Source organism: Argiope bruennichi, chromosome 8 (genome assembly GCF_947563725.1).
Source record: "Argiope bruennichi chromosome 8, qqArgBrue1.1, whole genome shotgun sequence".
Classification (NCBI taxonomy): Eukaryota; Metazoa; Arthropoda; class Arachnida; order Araneae; family Araneidae; genus Argiope; species Argiope bruennichi.
Genome location: NC_079158.1, coordinates 76972713 through 76992671, shown reverse-complemented (window position 1 = coordinate 76992671; position 19959 = coordinate 76972713). Strand labels below are relative to the sequence as shown.

Genomic DNA, 19959 nt, shown 5'->3' with positions numbered 1-19959 from the left:
TATCAGATTGCTGCAGACTCGAACGCATGCCAATAATGTTGTTGAGTCACAAGAGTGGATTAGGATTGAGTGATACTGTATCGACCTCATACTTCGTATTCAAGTAGATATAGAAGAGCCGAGAACAATTGAAGGTGAGGAGATCTCCAGTCAATATCAATCGAGTTCAAGAATTGATACTCAGTATCATATTTTTAATCTGTATCAATGCTGCATTCTTCATACAATGTAATCAGTACGTACTGTCCAACTTTATATTTTACTAAATACGATTAATAGAACAATGGGGCTGTATAAAAAAATGTAGACATTAAAATTTATTCAAACGTATATTTATTGACTCAAAATAACAAATATATATATATATATCTTTAGATCATTTAGAGAATTGTTTTTAAATGTAAAATATATATCCATCTTTAACAGTTTAGAGATTAGTTATTAGATCAAAATTAAAACGGATTTCCTTGGAAACGGATTATAGTTGATACTGTGGTGAAAGCTTATAAGCCAGTTAACAGCTATGCTACCCGAGCAATTGCTTTTGTATCGTGGTCATGTTACTGGGCTGCGAACCACAAGGTCCCAGGTTCTATCCTCGCTCATCACATACCGCTACAATATATTCAGCTTCTATTAATGATTTTTATTGTTATGCATTCAAAAATGATCGTCTATAAAACAATATTTAAATATTTTGTTAAAACTCAATACTTAATAATAAATTTGGACTTACTTGAGCTATCGGAAGACGTAGCACTGTGCCCATATACAAAGCGTGGACTGTTGAAAAGAATCCAAGTAACCAGAATTGACCAAAAAATCCGATAGCCAACGCCCAGAGCGGAACGGAGAGAGCCATTTTTTTCCAAGGTATTGTGTTTATCTGAAAAATAAAATAACAAAATATTATAGCTTGAATTCTAGATGTTAGAGCACTACATTAATTATTTAGTATGATTGATTATTATATTAATTTGTTTAAATGTTTTGATATTAGGCTTGATGAAATAATTAGTAAACTCGCAGTGCTCAACAGAACATTTTGAAATTGTTGGATCTAAAAGCTTAAATTATCTTTTGTTTTTTTTAAATGTTTTATTTGTTTTCTTCGTCGAAATACTTTTATATTATACTCTCAGATATGGCAAACAGCTAATTCACCGAGAATACTGGGAATTGTCAAATTTGATTCCCCTTTAACAGAGTAAAATAACAACATGCATTAAAGACGTGTTATTTTAGTAACTTTATACCCACTTTGGGGTTTTTTTTCCCCTGTAATATGTAATAGGATTGAGTTCCATGGTATAAACTTCAATGATATTATCCATTATGCCATTGAAGCAGTTGTTAAAGTCGACCGTGGTTCATATTTAACATTTTCGTAAATAGTTTTTGTCGACAGGTTTTACGTAATTCACAACATGACGCTTTTTTTAAAAATAAAATTCAATGGATTCTTGGTAACATTAAATGATATTTGATTTTTTTTATTCATGAAAGAAAGAAGCGAATTAATTTATTGAATTAAATTTAAGGAAATTATGATTCAGAGACAAGTTGTGACTCGTGACATCATAATATTAATAAAAATTTAATGTGTCTGGATAATCAATTGCACATTGTCTTTTAAGGTTATGTTATTTCATCTTTTGATTTATCATGCAAATTGGGCAGATAATCAATAGAAAATTTCTATAATCAAGATTAAGCTCATACTATATGTAAGAATATACTTGAATATTTGATGAAAGTATAAAAACCCTTAATTTGACTCCAACAATGAAATCTATTGCTGAAAATATAAAATTTATAGCTAAAAATTGTGCAAAAAAAATATTTTTAAAAAAATTATCAAATTTAAAGTAAAATTTATTCAGAAATTAAATTAATAACTTTTAAAAAAATAGTGTAGCTATTAATTGTGTGTAAATATATTTTCGGAAGTTATCGCAGGGAAACGTAAAGTGAATAATGAATAATGAGTAATTTTTAAATAATTTTATTAAATAAAGTTTTAGAAAAAAAATGCTCTAAGGTACGTACTACATGCAAACTTTAAAGCATATATAAAACGTTTCAAATTGTCGCTGACTGATAAGTGTTCGTGGTACGGTTGTGCAGTCCAGGATACCAAGCATTTGATATTTGAATACACCAAGTTTATTCCGGAAAGACGCAAACTCAGGAATTGCCTTCTAAAGAACAATATAGAATTGACTCCTCATTTATCTGCCTTCCTACAGAGTAAATCATCTTTCATTTCCTTTGGCACATATATTAATAGTATTTTTCTTAGTATTATTTAGTCTTTATTCTGTGTGTTTGCCTGCATATATTTGCATATATACTTTTATGCTTTTGTATTTTGAATATTTTATTTTTATTTATCATGTTTTTACAATTGTATTATAACATTTACTGCATGTTTCCTTTAGTATGGGAGCAATTCTGTTTGTATTTGTGTATTTTCTTGTTTCCCCCTTTTTTAGTTGCATTTGTGCGTGCGTCCTTATATTTGAAATTTATTCTGCTATCAATTGTTACTGATTTACGTTTGTAAGCCTTGTGGTATACTTGTTGGCACACAAGGAGTTTATACATCAAGAAACAAAAAAGGTACATACTACTTTGCCTAAAGCAAGCCTGTGCTGAATTTGGTAGCTTTAAATCAAACGGTTTGTTTGTTCTAAAGATCGTCAATATAAACAGACACATATACTCGTTTATTATTAGTAGAGAAAAATTATGCCAAAAGATTTTTTCATGATTCTGCTAATCAAAGAAAAATTACTCTAAATAATTAAATATTTCAAATTTGATAAAATGTTTATTTCTATATAATTCATGAAACAAACGAAAATTTTTATATTCTTTATTTAAAACTTTTTAACTAGATATATATATGTTCCTTTAAGAATTTTTCTGAAATTATACTTCATCTTTAAAATATTTTAGTTAAGTGATTTCTATTTCAATTTACACGATTTGTAATTTTTAAAATACATTTATAATTTGATAATGTTAAAAGATATTTAAAAATATTTTAAAAAATTAAACTTTTTAGTTTTATGCATATTTAATTTTTCTAATTACCTCTTAGCAATTTCGTCTATTGAAATTTTTAAATCAATATTTTTTCCAATATTTTAATACTTTTTTCGCGTTATTTTTCATTTCTTCATCTTTTTTTAATTAATTTAAACATTTCTTATTTTTTAAAAAAGTTTTTTTATTATTATTATATTAATAATATATTTTATAAGACCAGTTTTGCTTCCTTTTTCGTTGTATTTAAAAAGAAAAACATGTGAAGTTTGAAAATCCTTCAGCGGGAAAGATGAAAGAATAATTTTGTAATAAATTACAAAGATGATAAAAAAAGACCTTGTGGGCATAATTTTTTTAATCAACCAAAATATTCAATTTTTCTTTTTGAATCGTACCGCAGATTGGTTTAACCTTGGCATGTAACATTTTTACTTATTACCTAATCCCGTGCATTTACTTAAATGTGACTAGAATAATAAATAATCAGTGAAAATAAAAAAATTCCCTTTATATGCAGTTATTAGATTCATTTGAATATTTTATATTTTAGAAATAGTTCCATTTTTGCAGGCAAAAAATATATTGCAAAAATAAGATTAAGGGAAATATATTGCATCTTAAAAATAATTTTGTGTGCAAGTATTTGAAAATTTAGAAAAGTAATATGTTTTTAAAACAAATCAGCGTCAATTTGTATCGCTAAAAGCATAAATTGGATTTTTTGCTTTTTTATATTGAAATAATAATCATTTGTAAAATCTCTATTATAAACTTGAATTATTAGAAATTTACCGGTTAAAAGATTTTTCAGATTCCTATTTTTTATTGCTTAAATGTTGAGAAAAAAACTATGTTATTCACAACTTTAATACATTGCAAATTCATACTGCTGCGTACAGAATATCGTCTGCTGCCGATAAAATTTAGTTTTATCAAAAAAAAAATGTACCAAAAATATTACATAATATATGAAACAATATTCATAAAAATTTTAAATAGAATGACGTGTGCATTGAGATAGTTTGAAGCATCAAAACATTTCAATGTTGTCATTTAGAAATATATAAACATGAAAATGTTTAGTATAATTCAAATGTAAAACGTAAATAGAAATTGTTTTTGATTTTTTCCATTTTTTTTAAATAGATATATTTCTAATTCCTTAAATAAAAAATAAACGATATTTTAATTTACAGGTTAATAAAAATACATATGAAATAGCCATTTTTTCATACTAGATATTCATCCTGTATATTAGTAGCATAAATTTAATCATGACAACCGATTTCGATAAATTATATCTTATTACTATTATTTTATTCGTATATCTTATTACACCAATTTGAAAATAATATTTTCGGCGATATTTCACAAACATCTATCATTTTTAGTGGTTAATTATATACATAAAGTGGTTAATAAATTTGGCGATATTATTCCTGCTGTTCAAATTGGGCTGTACCGAAGTTTTACTTTTTGAGCCAGGATATCTATGAAAAATGGAAGATGATTAGAAACAGACGACTATTTCTGACATATTTAAGAATCGTGGATTTTCATATGAAGTGAAATTGGCTGAATAGGCTCAGTGATTGGGGCTGGAAGACAAGTGTTGTAGTTTCTTTCTTTATAGAGAAAATACAATGAAGTAGTGTGTTTCAGATTTCTCTCATTTATGGCGGTAGTTGGAAGATAGGCAACCATTGACGATATATCTAGGGGGTCCTTAGTTTTCCTATGAAAAAACGTGACAAAATGGGAGCAGTAGTCGGGATTTGAAGAGTGACTCTTTGTTTTGCCAATTATTTTAAATATATAGATAATTGATTGCCCTATCATATTTAAATTTGTTTTGTTATAAAGGTCAATCAGAATATATAAGACTGAATATGAATTGAATTTGACTGAAGACAAACTAAAAGCAATAACTTCTCCCAATGTAGCTATAAAAAAACATAGCTAAAGCTAAAGTGCGATAAGCAGATTGTGTGTATGTGTGTGCGTGCGTGAGAGAGAGCTTTTAAATTAGATATTTTTTTCATCTTGTTGCCTATATGACTATTAGACAAATATACTGACATTATTTAAGAGGTTGCATTTTTTAAAACGTATAGTTTTCCATTGTAAAAACTAGAAGTGTGTTTGCTTTTTGCTTTACCGTTTTTAGTGCATTTTTATACATATTTTACATATTATCGGGTTTTTTTTTCCTTCTTTAATTTCGAAGTATACAAAACGAAGGCATTGTTATTGTCGGTAAAATTCGACCTAAATATTTTTACGAATCTTCAGATGTAAGATCTCTCAGAGTCGAAAAATACAGTTTTGGAATTATATTTGTCTGTGAACATGATGATTCAAAAAAACATTAAGATAAAGAGATGAAATTTTGTATGTGTTCCTAATATCAAATCTGTAGCTTTCTGGATAAAATATATCGAATGGATGTTCTGTATTTGTCTATTTGCATATAAACAATATAAGCGAAAAATACAAGGATCAAGATACAAAGAAAAATAGATGAAGCTTGGTATACAATTTTATTAATAAAAGTGTGGAATCATTTTCGGACTAAATTTGTTAAAAGAATAACCGTCTACCTGCTTATTTATTTGTATGGACATGATGGCGATAGTTCAAAATTGCATTGTGGTAGATTTAAGAAGTTTGGTATGTCATCCTAACAAAATACTTGCAAATTTTTATCAAATTTTGGACTAAGTCAGCTGAAATAAAATTCGTCTATCTGACCGTGCACATGTGCACACGATATCTTAAAAATGCAAAGAACTAAACAAATTAATAATTTTATTACGAGAAATGTAGATGTGTATGGAACAATTTTGGGAAAAATATGTCAAACACATGGCCATCTATCTGACTTTTTTAATATACTAGAGGAAGAATCAAAAAGGAATCGGAGCATGAGAATAGGCACACTTATTCTAATGATAGAAAACTGAAAAATACATTATTTTTCTACATAACCACCCTAAACATTTCATTCAATGCATTTTCAGAAGAATTTTTGGTAAATTTGGCGGTGCAAATAAGCTCTGGAAAGAGAAATTAAAAAAGTCCCTTTACTTTTCAACGTTTCCTCGTATGTATATATGTTACGGCCAAAGCCCGAAATACGGCCAGTTCGCGAACTGGCCAAGAGGTTTGGCCAAAGTCCGAAATACTTGCAATTAATGTTGTATTTTCTACTTTGGCTGGCCATTTCGCGAAGTGGCCGGGCATCCTTGGCCAAAGCCCGATGTGATATAATATATCTTTTATCAACGTGTTGCCATCACATTGATAGAAGTTTAAATTAAAAAATAAACCAACTATTATTGCAAATTTAATAAACAAAATTGTAATTTTCTGCAGGTGTCTGTATAAAATGAAAAAAAAAATGAAATAAGATATTTTCTGAAAAGTAAAAGGAGGAAAAGTTTTCTATGAGCTTTGACAATACCTATATTATTAATTCAATAAAACAATTTAATTTAAGGCAAACATAGTTTAATATACTTAGGATAATCATTCTAATCAGCTACCATCAGCTAATTTGGGGCATACATTTGCTAACAAAATGGTCTAAATGAACTAAATAATTATATTTAATATAACTTTAGTCAATAAATGCTCCGATGAATCAGGAATTTTAAATTTTTACATAGGTCCTCTATCCTTTGAATCATATTTAACAAAATATTCTTGAGACACCAATATTTTTAATAAAAATTGTTGAACTCCAACCAACTAAATCAATTACTAAAACTGACTGATTAATGAAATTTCAATATCACACTTCTATAAATAAAAACTGGTGATTTTAGACCACTACACCGATTGTCTCAATGAAGATACGCTAATCCTCTGCAGGGTTAATTCAAAACTTTCAAAATAATTTAGATAAATAAAATTTTGTGTACCGTTTTATAATCAACTTTGTAGATTTGTATTAAAATTTGGACAAAATCAGTTGAAAGAAAGACGCAGTAAATTCATACTCGATTTTTTTTCATTATATCACGAAAAATAAAACTTTATAAATAGAATCGCAATATGTGGGAGTTGGGCAGGAAGAGGGAAGCTCGCTGTAGAGAATTGCTGTGATTTTTGACAGTTTGTTGCCTATCTCCTTGCCCTTGTTCTCCTAATATATTAAAGGGGTGTAAGCTTCTTTTATAACAACTGAAAAAAAAGTACTATGTTTTTAACTATATCAATGAAGTAAAGCTCTAAACTCCCATTCAACCAAATGACGACGAGCGTCCGAGACATCTAAATATCATTGCGATATTTCCTCCTCCTTTCGTTAATTGTGATTGATTGAATATTCGTGAAACCTACTTTTTACCAGTGGGATTAAGAGGCTCCCACTGAGTTGAGTTTAGGGAGACAGGGAAGTTTTTAGATAATTTCAAGGGATGTCTGCGCATATATTTGTTTAATAGCCATCAGTTAAGTGGATTCCTCTTTTGTATATCATTCCTTTTAGAAAATGGGCTATTATTGCGATTTGGGAAGGAGTAGAGAATTTTTCTTACTTTTGAAAAAGAAAGCGTGTTTCAGTGTCTCTGAGGTATCTGAAAAGAATGATCTTAGTAATGAACGGTTTAAGTATATAAGAGTGTCGAGAGGAAAATATTCCCGCTGTGTGGCACTCATGTGCGGCATATTGTAAGTGGATTTCTTTTCAGTGCACCTTCTCAAACAAATAAAAAGAATAAAGCACAGATATTAATTACCATTTCTTTCTTGTTCATTGCTGTCCCAGAGACAATTGTGAGGAATTCTTCTTCACTTATTCTAGTATGAACATCGGGAGTTTCATACATAAAATAAGCGCACAGGCAGCACCAGAGGAATCCCGACAAGGCTAAAATTAATTGCAATTAAATTCAATTAATAAATTCAAAATTGTATGTTTTAAAATGCTATACATATTTTAGTATAAGTAATTTTGAAAGTAAAAATTAAATGTAAATTTAAACGTAATGTTTTATGTTTTAATGGGTATATTATTAAATATTGGACATATTCTTTAATAGACATATTCGCAAGTCACTCGAATCTGAATACGAAATATAATTTAAGAAAAAATATTTTAAGTAATTTTTATCTTCATTTCTTAGTAACATAAACTTATTTTATCAAAAAATTATTTGACTTGAATTAGATTTCCAAAGATCTAATTTTGTAATCAATTTTTCACCGATTTTTTTAATTATAGAGGCTTAAAAATTTCTTATACTTGTATACTTTAATATTTTCAAAACTTATACATTAATTGAATTCTGATTTCGTGACAGTGACACCAACTGAGTGTGAGTTTTAAAAATAAGATATCTAAAATGGAAAATAATAAGATTAAAAAAAAATGTATTCTTAGTACATACTAAAAATACATTTTTAGTACTTAATTCAAATGATATACATTTTTAGTACTTTTAATTCAAATGACTGTTTTTGATCTATCAGCACAGATGAAATCAGATTTAATTAAATTCGAAATCAAATAATATCTTAACTCTTTGCATGGTTCATTGTAAATCTTTATTCAGAGCAATTATCTGAGAAATCTAAAGTTCGATTCCATCTTTAAATCAATCTCTAAAATAATTCTTTAATCACGTCAGAAATGAAATATAACTCAAAGGAAGTTAAAATACACAACAATAAAAAAAGTGGGGCTTTTTATTTGCTTGTTTAATGGATCCATTATCTATTCACGGGGTTCTTTATCTTATAAATTTGTAATACGTGCTTGACGCATTCATTTGCATAAATGTACTTTGCTATCGACAGATGTACCGAAAGTAATTGAGGGCGAAGACAAATTTCCAATTTCGAAAGTTATAATGCCCTTCGTATTTTTATTGATCTGAATATGTTCAACTAAAATTTAAATGCTACATAAGTAGGAGTACTTTCCAATTTCATCAACACGCAAAATCATAATCATGTCATGAATTTCATTCATGGTCACCTAATATACATCATGAACAACATGCTGACTTGGTTTTGGAATTAAATATATATTTTATTGGTGGAAAAAAATGACTTGATGTCATAGCATAACGTGAAACTGTGCTGAAAGACCAAGGGTTGCACATCAATTCAGAAGCGAGTATTGCTGCAAAAAAATCTCATAAAAAATGCAATTAAATGTTTTTTTTAAGAAATAGATTTATCTCTAAATAACCCAAAAATTTTAATAGAAAACTATCACCGTATCTTTTTTTGACGAATGACATCTAATGAAAAAAAATGAATATTTATTAAAGCAGATGAGCAGTGAGAAAACTGAAAGCAAAATTAGAACCAAATAATAGCTAATGAGAAAAGGCAAAGAAAAACAAATCAAGAATACAATGAAGAACATTGCATTGGGGTACATACGCGCAAAAAGAGTACAGTAGATTGAATGCATACAGTAGATTCTGGATGGGGAAGACATACTTTAAAGATATATGTCTGGGTGCGTCTTCCCCAGACATTGCATTGGGAAGATATACGCACAAAAAAGGATACACTAGACTATTCACATCCTGTAGACTCTGGATAGGGGAGACATACCCCAAAGATTTATGTCTAGGTATGTTTTCCTTAGACACTGCATTGGGAAGACAAATCATCCCTCTCAATAAAAGAATACAGTAGACTATGCGCACATAGTAGACAATGAATGGTGAAGACATACAACCGTGATCTCTATGCAGCCCTAACTTTTGCGTCTCCTATTTATTGATTTATTTACTTTGCTGTTATTATTAATATTATTATTATTTCATTTGCTTGCTATTGAGCTATTAATGAGAAAAAATAATCAAACAAGTTTATAAACGGAAAAATAAAATAATTTCAAGGCGTGCTGCATTCTTATTGAACGAGGTGACCCCCGAATTAGAGTCACGGTTACATTTCTAATGAGATGGAGGGCACATGAATCAATTCTATCAGAAGGCCATGTCAACTTAAGGTTAAAAGTATATTATTTTTAACAACAACAGCATGCGACTCTTACCTCCAATATAAAATACGGATGGCCATCCTCCAAGGAAAGTGGTCCCACACATTGCTCCAGAAACAATAACGGCCAGAAAAGAACCAATACCATACCCAGAGAGAATGAAAGACGCATGAAAGCCTCTTTCATGTTCTGGAATCCACCTGCTCAACATGTAAAACACAATGGGTATAATGGGACCCTAAAAAATGGAATGATCAATCAATCTTTATGGTATTCTATATATTTTTCGTAGATTGTGCATAATATGAAACCAAAAACATTTTAGAATTGTCTATTGCTATCGTTGGAATATCCGTATCATTAAAACATATAAAGCAAGTATATTATAATGTAGTATTTTATTTTATCTCGGTTATGTATAGCATTTTCCGTCTTTCTTTTTAGTGGGGTCTTATATTTCTTTCTATCCCCACTGGGCGGGTCTCAAAAATGAGAAGCCTCTGATATTTCTCGCCACCCTGGTGGATACAGAAAAAGGCAGGGGGTTGCTACCTCTCATAGATGATGGGACGTACTTCCCTCAGGAAGGGCTGTACCGTGGCTGGTGATGGCCCTTAGGACTTAGCCACAGTTCTCGATAGTGTTGCTGTCGAGGTGGTCCGGTTATTTAGTTCTTTCCATGTACCTTAAGACGGATTGGTTTGTTTCTTTCCAAGATGGACTACATTAATGATATTTATATGCTTTTTATCATGTCATGTTTTACTGTCATTTTTTTGCTGTTGTTCTATATGTCTTTTCTAATAATTTGGTCTAAAGTATTTTTAATTGCATTTGCCAATTGCTATGGCTGAATAGTCTTATCATAAAAACATATAAAGCAAATCTCAGTTTGTACAGGAATCTCCATCTTTGTGTGTAGGCATATGTTTCTTTCTAAGACGGGCTACGTGTGGTGGAAATATGGTTCATTAAATTATTTAATAATTTTTTTGTCCTTTATTTCATTATTATAAATATAAGGTTCTTTAGTCGGTAATTTTTTTCCCTCAATCTCCATATGAGAATTTAAACATAACCGATTAAGAATATTATATTCTGAAAATACTAAAATATTTTTTTCACAATGAAATCACAGAGTATTAAAAGCATTCGTAAAAGCATTAAAAAGTAAATGAAATATAAATAACAAAACTCCATCTTTAGAAACATGAAACATATTAAGTTAAATAAAAGGTATATGAAAAGCTGAATGATTATTTTGAAAATCATACAACGAATTCTTCATTCATTTAAAATAATTTTAATTTATTAATGAAAAATTACACATTAAAAATGATAAGCAAGTATTTTTAGCAGGTTAACATGCAGTTTTGCAAAATCCAATATTGAATTAAAAAGCATTCACTTACTGTGCCAACGCCAACAAGTATTCTCATTATTATAAAGGTATACGGACTCCAGACAGCAGTTATTGGCAGTAGGAGCGTTGCCAAAGAAGATATGAGGGTGCAGATAATTATCATTCTTTTGCCTCCATAGAGCTCCGCCATTCGACCTCCAGGTATGAAGGATATCAATTGACCATAATACACAGCACCTAATGCTACGCTTTCTATATTAGCGTCCCATGTCACTTTTTCTGTTTGACCCTAAAAGATAGTATAATTTATATGTAAAATGATTTAGAGAAGGTAACATGTCTTTAATTAATATTGTTTAAAAGCACCCTGTTTAATATTCACCTTTGGCAACCAGTTGATTCACCAAAATTAATGGTTGCTTAAATTCTCAACTAAATATTTTATGCGACTTGCTTTTAATGGATTCATTAGTAAAAGCTTAGTAATTCTTTTAAAGGTTAGGAAAAAACATTTTTTTTAATTCTGATATTGTTCTATTGATTGTGCTGTACAGTTCCTAAATTTTCTGTCATCTCACCTAAAACTGTAACTAATTAACATTAATTTTAATTAATAGGAAAGAAGGTACATCGTATTCTTAAGTGTTTTTATAAATGCTTTCTTATATAAGCAAATGGAAGATCTACTACTGAAATAATAAAATAGAACAATATCTGCAGAAATGTTAATTAATTCACTTGAATACAAGGGACAAGGACTAACCAAAAGACGAATTTTTCATGCTATTATATTTATAAATATAAATTCCTACAAGGAATTAATTTGACATTTTAAGTATTGAGAATTTATCAATAATTTTGAAAACCTTTTCATAGGTAAGAGTAATTTTGATTTGGAATTGTTCAAAAATTAAAACAAAGAAATAATTAAATTTATCAAGATGCCTGTAATCTAAAAGTAAGTATCTAAAAAAGTGGTTAAAAATGCATATAAAAAACGACCATCATATATCATATTTGCTAATTATTATTAATCAAAAATCTTAATTTCAAATGGTCACTGTCCTGTACAAAAGAAAGGAAAATTCTGAGCTCAAAATATATTCATCCAAGAAAATATTTAAAAACCATACCGTATTTCCTCAAATCAGAAATCTGAGAATTGGGCACTTATTTTTGCATGCATTATCTGTACCATTATCTACATCATTAAAAAAACATTTTTTATACATGCACAATTTTCAAATATATTACAATATAACCTTATGGTGATATTATAATATATTTAAGCATTGTGGCTCCTTTTGGAATTTCGTCCTTAGATCCATGCCTTGAATTTTGACTTGCGATTTCATTTCTTATAAGATTTCATTCATTTCTTTATATCTCTTTCTTTCTTATTCATTCTTTCTTCTCATTCATATTCATTTCTTTATAGAGTTTTCTTTAAGAGAAAATTTTTTGTCTGCTCGATCTACTCGTAATTCAGTAACAACATAGCAATTATCTCATCTTACGAGTTCTACACACAAGTCAACAAAAGACTTAAATACAAGTGCATGTTTAATCATTTCAGTCTCTTAAATCCAAAATCATTTTTATTATATCATGTAAAAACATGATGTTGTTTTGATTTGAGGTTTTTGAAGCCTTAAAATGCATGTGTAGAAAATTGGCGATTTATCGTTTTTTTTTTTTGTGACATCAATTTTTGGGTTATTAGAAAATGATAAAGAATCACATTTGGCGACTTATCGCCAACAAAAAGTTTACTGCTTGGCGCGAATGTCTGGACAGCACGCCAAATATGTGCCAACCTCCTAATTTACCTAAAGATTTCCGTCTGTTTGGATACCAGAAATGGTAACAAAAGGCTTTTAGAGGTTGCAATAAAAATTGTTACGATTACATTTGGTGAAAAATCACTCCAAGTGTTTCAGATTTGGCGACTGCACATTAATCTTTAGTTGTAATCGTTATGACTTCCCTACGGAAACTAATATTTATATCTTCCAACAAATATTCTTTGGACTATCTTAAAACTCAAGAAATTACCTTTTTAATAATATCAATTTCATATCTGTATAATTTTCACGTAATTCTAATAATATTTTTAATTCAATTTGATACACTATCTGAAATAATCTTTTTTAAATGTTATGGAGTCATCCATCAAAATATTCAATTGCATGTTTTTACCAATCATTAACTCAGTTGTAGAATTTTCACACCCGCTTTTGTTTCATGTGGAGTAATCAACTTTTTAATCTGGAGTAAATTAATTCAATCAGTTTCATGTGATTTAATCAGATTTCTGTAGGATTGATGCCACGTGACTTATAAAATAATGTTCCCATATGGATAACTTAAAATTTGGTAGCACATTTCCATTTTTTTTAAAAAAATTATAATATTATTATTTGCGAAAAAAAAAGAAAAAGATTAGTTGTCCCATTATTTAATCGGACTTCGAAATCAAGGAGTGTTTCCTCCAATGGTTCAAACAACTGTCAAAAGATTTGTATGTCATTTTGATACTCGTTTCGTTATGAGGTAAATGTTTAAACATTATGCTAAAGCATTACCAGAAATAAGTATGGAAATATTTTCCTTAAGCATTATTTATTTATTGTAACTAAAAATAAAACTGCCGGCGTCCTGGCATAGGGGTAGCGTGTCTTCCCCATGATCTGGGTGTCCTGGATTCGAATCCCGGTTCGGGCATGGTTGTTCTTCATCTGTTCTATCTGCGAGGTGTGTGAATGTGCCGCCCCCCTGTAAAAAGGGGGTTGTGCAAGCGAATGTGTTGCGTGAGTAGCTAAGACCTACTCTTGGCCCTAGTTGGCGCTGCTAAAACAAGAAACGCTCCCTTGGCTTAATATTGCTGACTTCGTCCGCCAGCTTGTCCATGGCAAGTGCCATTGTAAACAACAATAAAAATAAAATTAATTTTCAATGGCAGGGTACTAAAAGATCCTGTAAATTTAAAATCATGAAATGTCTTCAAATATCCTTACCTGAAGGGTCACCAACTGAGTAGGTTCAGTGACGAACTTCTTATCATGCTTTACCATTGAGACTATGGCAATACTAAGGTTAATGTTATATGACACGGCGATGCAACAAGCGGTAAAACACAGCACGGAGAATATATACCTCTTAGGAATAACATATGTGGTGACTGAAAAGAGAAAAAAAAAGTGTATTCATTTATGATGAATTAAATCCCTTTTGATCATTCAATTCTATGTAGTTGATAAAATAATTAGATGGATAATTACAGGCTGAATATAAGCTCTAGTTTTTCCCGCTTTTAAAACTTAAATATATATAATTGTAAAAGACAATTTTTTTTCCGAAAAATAAATCTGACACTTTTTATTACTTTGTAGATATTTAAATGATTATAGCATTATTTTAGTTTTAGCTAAAAAATTAATATTCCACTTTTTAGTTAAAAAATTTAACTCACTTTTTGTCTAAAAAAATTAATATGTCACTTTTTATTACTTTGTAGGTATTTAACTGATTTTTACATCATTTTAATTTTGGCTGTTTGGCTAAAATATTAGTATGCCACTTTTTTGGCTAAAAAAATCAATTATCACTTCTTGGCTAAAAACGTGATTTTTTTATTACTTTCTATATATTTAACTAATTGCCACATCATTTTAAAATTGAAACTTTGTTTAGAAACGGATTTTTGTAACAATTGTTTGTTACCACAATAAAAAAAAAAAGGTGTGAATTATCCTATGTTTGGGAGAGAAAATTATTAAATTTTATACAGTTTTTTTTCAGCAGAATTCTCAACGGCTATAGTTGCTTATTATGACTATCTTCTATTCTATAAATGCATTGACTTCCATAAATGCACTTCCGTTTTTCTTAATGCATTGCTTCTGTAACCAAAAGATAGTAACAACAGTCGAAAATGTGAATTTGAATTTGAATGAATTTCCATAAACATTATAAACGAATACGGGATCTTCGCAAAACCAAATTTAAGCCATTGAAATTTATACTATATAAATGTACGAACGAAAATATGTACATTTTCCTTCACAGTAATGTCAAAACAAAATTTCAGTGTTAAAACAAAATAAATATCTCATCCTAAGTGAAACAAAATTTTCTGCTGACTCGTGTATGAAAAGATGTATAAAATGCTAGTTTTTGCAAGCAATGTGTTACGCCTTTTTTAAACAAAAGTAGCTTACAATTATCTAAAATCTTACATCGCTTTATTAAACGAGAATTAACAATTAAATATTATTAATAATATTTCGTTTTTTAAAAAATATCCAAAACGGTCATATGTCATCATTTGTTTACATGTCATCAGACGCTGGACGGCTGTAGATATCAATTATAACAATAAATAACTATCCAGATCAAGAAAAATCAAAACGATGCATCATATAGAAAGATAGACTCTTTTTTGTGCAAAGGGTTCAAATAACAAAAATATTTGTCAATAAAATGTCCATGAACAAGAATACTTAATCCCATTCATTTATCTGAATATGCTTATATGTACTTATTTTATATGTGCGTAAAACACATTTGTTTGTGCCATTTGCCCCATATTAGCATTTTTTCCATATGCCCAAAACATTCAATTAGATGATTTACTTAAATAAGAGAAACAGTTTAAATCAATTGTTATTTTATTTCTGATTGAAATTTTGGATAAAAATCAAATTGATGATAATTTGTTAACAGGTTTTTTTTTATATCTTGAAATGTGCATACATTTGTTGCTTTATTATGGATTTCACCCAAACATTCGATAAATTCGTCAATTAGGGTATTTTGCATTAATATTTAAAAGCGCAAAATAAAATTATAATTAATATAATGCATAGTTATTGAAATTTCATGGTTTAGAATCTCGATGCTTTTTAAATCATGCTATTTTTCATACTTTGCATTTGAAACAAGTTTTACAGTATTTTTATTTTCTGTCTTGTCGAAATAGCAGATAGAATTATTATTACTACAAGCAGTCCTTCATCAAATTGCCTATGTATTGTAATTTATTTCCGTTAATAAATTTAAAATTAATTAATTATAAGAGTATCACAATCTGCGTGTGATATTTTGAGATAGTTTTGTTAATTTGATATTTTCAAGCTGCCACAATGCGTAAAGTATAATCTGATTGATGTGCTGATTTTACTTATTATTAGCAGCTTATGGCAACCAGCATGTTTGCCTGGGATATTGATTTATGTTGTTAAATTATTAATGCATTATGTGATGCGTTTATTTAAAATTTCACCTTGTTAATTTATAAAATTGGAAAACATGAATTGAATGGAATCAATCTACTACAAATCACTGCACGTATAATTAAAAAAAATGTAAATACTATTATAAAATAAAAGCAGAAGTAAAAATTCTATTTCGGAGTTAATGCCCAAAAAAGAAACATTTTTTTATCTTAATTTTATCATTGGTAAAAACACACAATACAATGGTTAAGATGGAATTGAATAAGTACATGGAACATTGAAATTAGTTTAAATTTCATCATTATGACAACAATAATAGTTGGGTATTGTATATCCAAATAAACTTTAAAGAATTATTAAAAATTAAGAAAAAGATTATACGAAATTGAAATCATTAAAAGAGCATTAGAAACGAACATCCTAACCACGTAGTTAGTGAACCGATTTTTAACATGGCTGAATATCTAGATATCTTTGGTGATGTAGTAAACAAGTAACGCCCGGGGCATGTTACGATTTCTTCGCTCCCAATAATTGTCAGTGACCTAGTGAGTGGGAATGAAGTCATATGCAAGGCAGAATAGCCTAATAAAAGGAGAAAACACATAAATAAAGTATTTTTCATCCCTCCTCATATTGAAAAACACGCAATTACACTGTTCAAAGGAAAGAAAAATCAGTTGCCGAGACAGTTTTATCGGTTTTAGGGCAACTTCAGGCTGTTGATTTCAAACATTGATTTGTTTTGCCAGATTGGTTCTTGTTTTTGAAATAATAATGATCGATGGTGTCTATAATTAATAATGTATACTGCTGATTTTAATTACTGTACCTATAACAGTTTTCATACCATTGGTTGATATTGAGACACAGAACTCTGAATTTAGAATGATCACTTTTCAATATCACTACAATTTTATAAAATAAAACTCAATGATTTGACATGGTAACTTGGTCTATCAAATCAGGGTTCAAAATTTTATTAATGTAACAAAAAAAGGTAGGGAGGGAACCTCGTCTACAGCCTTATATTAAAATAACAGCTTATGAATCTATGTTAAAGAAATTCCTTCCACACATTAGTAAAGAAAAAAGCAATTGTATATTGAAGTAATATGTATATTGAAGATTTTCAAAAATTCAAGAAAAATTCGCACAGCAAATTTGCACTGAATCGGTATCATTAAATAAAAAGACAGTTTTTAAAATTTTAAAATGATGTAAAATCAGTTTCACGAAATATTAATTTTAGGAGTTATCGTGGAAAAACGCCAAAACTTCGTTTAATTTTTAATTAATTAAAATTATACTTGAAGTTTTTTAAAGTGCTTTATAATACTCATTTCCACTTCCCAAAGTATATTCATGCAAAATTTGCTAGTTTTAGGTCAAACTATCTATCTTATAGATCGCCGAGATATATACTTTTTAATTATTAATACAGATTTAACATGCACTTCTTCGCAATAAATATAAATGTCACGTAATTTAATTAAATAAATTATGCTGATAGTATGCGATATGCTGATAACTAAAGGTGTTAAGAATGTTTTCATTTATTGTGAAAACTATGATAACAATTAATTATTTGGTTTAGCAACGTAATAAAATAACATAATTATACACGCATTTGCTTAATTTTCTTCTTTCTATGCTGATATAATTATACATAACATTAATATTTAACATGGGTATCTAAATTCTTGACATATTTATAGTAAGAAAAATATTCTTGAAACTTAACAAGCAATTACATACACCAGTTTTACCGTATCTCAGTGATTTATTTCCTAATTATATCTAAATTATACTGTAAACGTTTTTCCTGATACTATTACTGGGTTTTTTTTTTCAAGTTTAAACTCTAGTCGAATATCTTAATTATGTATCAAAATTACGAAATTATGAATTTAAAATTCCAGCAGATGTAAAGATTACATTTTAACTAAGTAAAAAAAAAAAAAAAAAAGAAGTCGAGCTGATTATGCTGATGATTAGACAATTAGCTTTCTCTAAGAGCTAGCTTTTTTTTCCTCGATTAGACTTTCTTGGTTATTCAACGAATTATATAAAATACATTTATTTAAAATTTCACCCTGTTTTTTGATAAGATTGGAAAATACGAATTTAATGGAATTAATGTATTAGAAAATACAGCTCGTGCGAATTAAAAAGTATAAATACGGAAATAAAAGCGGAAGTGAAAATCCTATTTCGGAGTTAATGCCCAAAGAAAGTAGTTTTCACTTACTCGTATACATAGTATAGAGAGAATATAGTAATCGTCACCAAAAAATTGAACACGAAATTTTGATATATCTCCATGTTTTAGAATTTCCCGAGCCCGAAAAACACACTTTTTGGAAAATGTCCGAATAATAACTCTAAAACACTTTCAGCTAGACAGTTGAAATTTGGTATAAGGTCTTAACATTAAATTCGGTGATTTCCGTCAAATTTGAAGTAAACTGTTCAGAGGAAGTCCATCTGTCTGGATGTTCGAATATAAATAAACACGATAATTACAAAACCAAGAGAGGTTTGCAGATAAAATTTGATAAACATTTAACATATGTAGCTTAGACACCTGTCAAATTTTGAGCCAAATCCAATTACGGGTTGACTATCTCACGGTCTGTACTTTCAAAAACAAGTAAACGCAATAATTTGAAAAAAAAACACAATAATTTAAATACATTAGATTTGGACTAGGATTTTCCGTCTTCAAATGCAGCTTTGCGCCAAATTTTTGTTCCAATGGATTGAGAAAAACGTGTCTAAAGCCCAAGATTCTCGGATACATTTAAATACCTGCCGGGGATTAATCGCCAAAAAATTTGCCAAAGATGACACGACAGATTCAGTAAAATTGCTAAATTCACGCTAGAAATTAATATTTTGTAACTATTATACGTCAGTGCAATGTAAGGCGTTCTCTAGCATGACAAGTTTATTAGAAAGTATGCGGGAAAGTTTTGAGAAGATTACTTCCGCTGGTTTTATATTAGCATCGGCATTTGAATGCTTTTTTAAATGAATATGAATGTCATCTTAACATTAAAAACATTGATATAAATTGTGTCTCAAATTTTAAAAGAAAATCTATTAAAATTAGAGAATAAACTGCAAGGAAACAAAAATGGGGGGAAAAGATAATTTATGATAGTGTAAAAATAATTTTTCTTAGATATTTTCGATTGATATGGTTGAAAAACACAAAACATTTGTTAAATGCAAGCATAATTCAGTTATCACTTACTATCCCTTATCTTTCGATTTGAAGCAGAAAATGTGCTTTCCAAAATTCGCCCACTGGAAATTTTTAGTTATATTTTAAT

At 28.9% G+C, this 19959-nt stretch overlaps 1 protein-coding gene across 1 annotated transcript in view; it reads right to left on the bottom strand.

Annotated features, from left to right (window-relative positions):
* Positions 1-19959, bottom strand: part of LOC129981008 (sialin-like) — an 82061-nt gene that overhangs the window by 7705 nt on the left and 54397 nt on the right. The window contains exons 3-7 of the mRNA XM_056091597.1: positions 14402-14565; positions 11434-11673; positions 10076-10259; positions 7797-7927; positions 737-886 (exon numbers count right to left, since the gene is read on the bottom strand). Coding sequence (XP_055947572.1) covers positions 737-886; positions 7797-7927; positions 10076-10259; positions 11434-11673; positions 14402-14565 — 869 coding nt within the window. The remainder of the gene's footprint in view (positions 1-736; positions 887-7796; positions 7928-10075; positions 10260-11433; positions 11674-14401; positions 14566-19959) is intronic.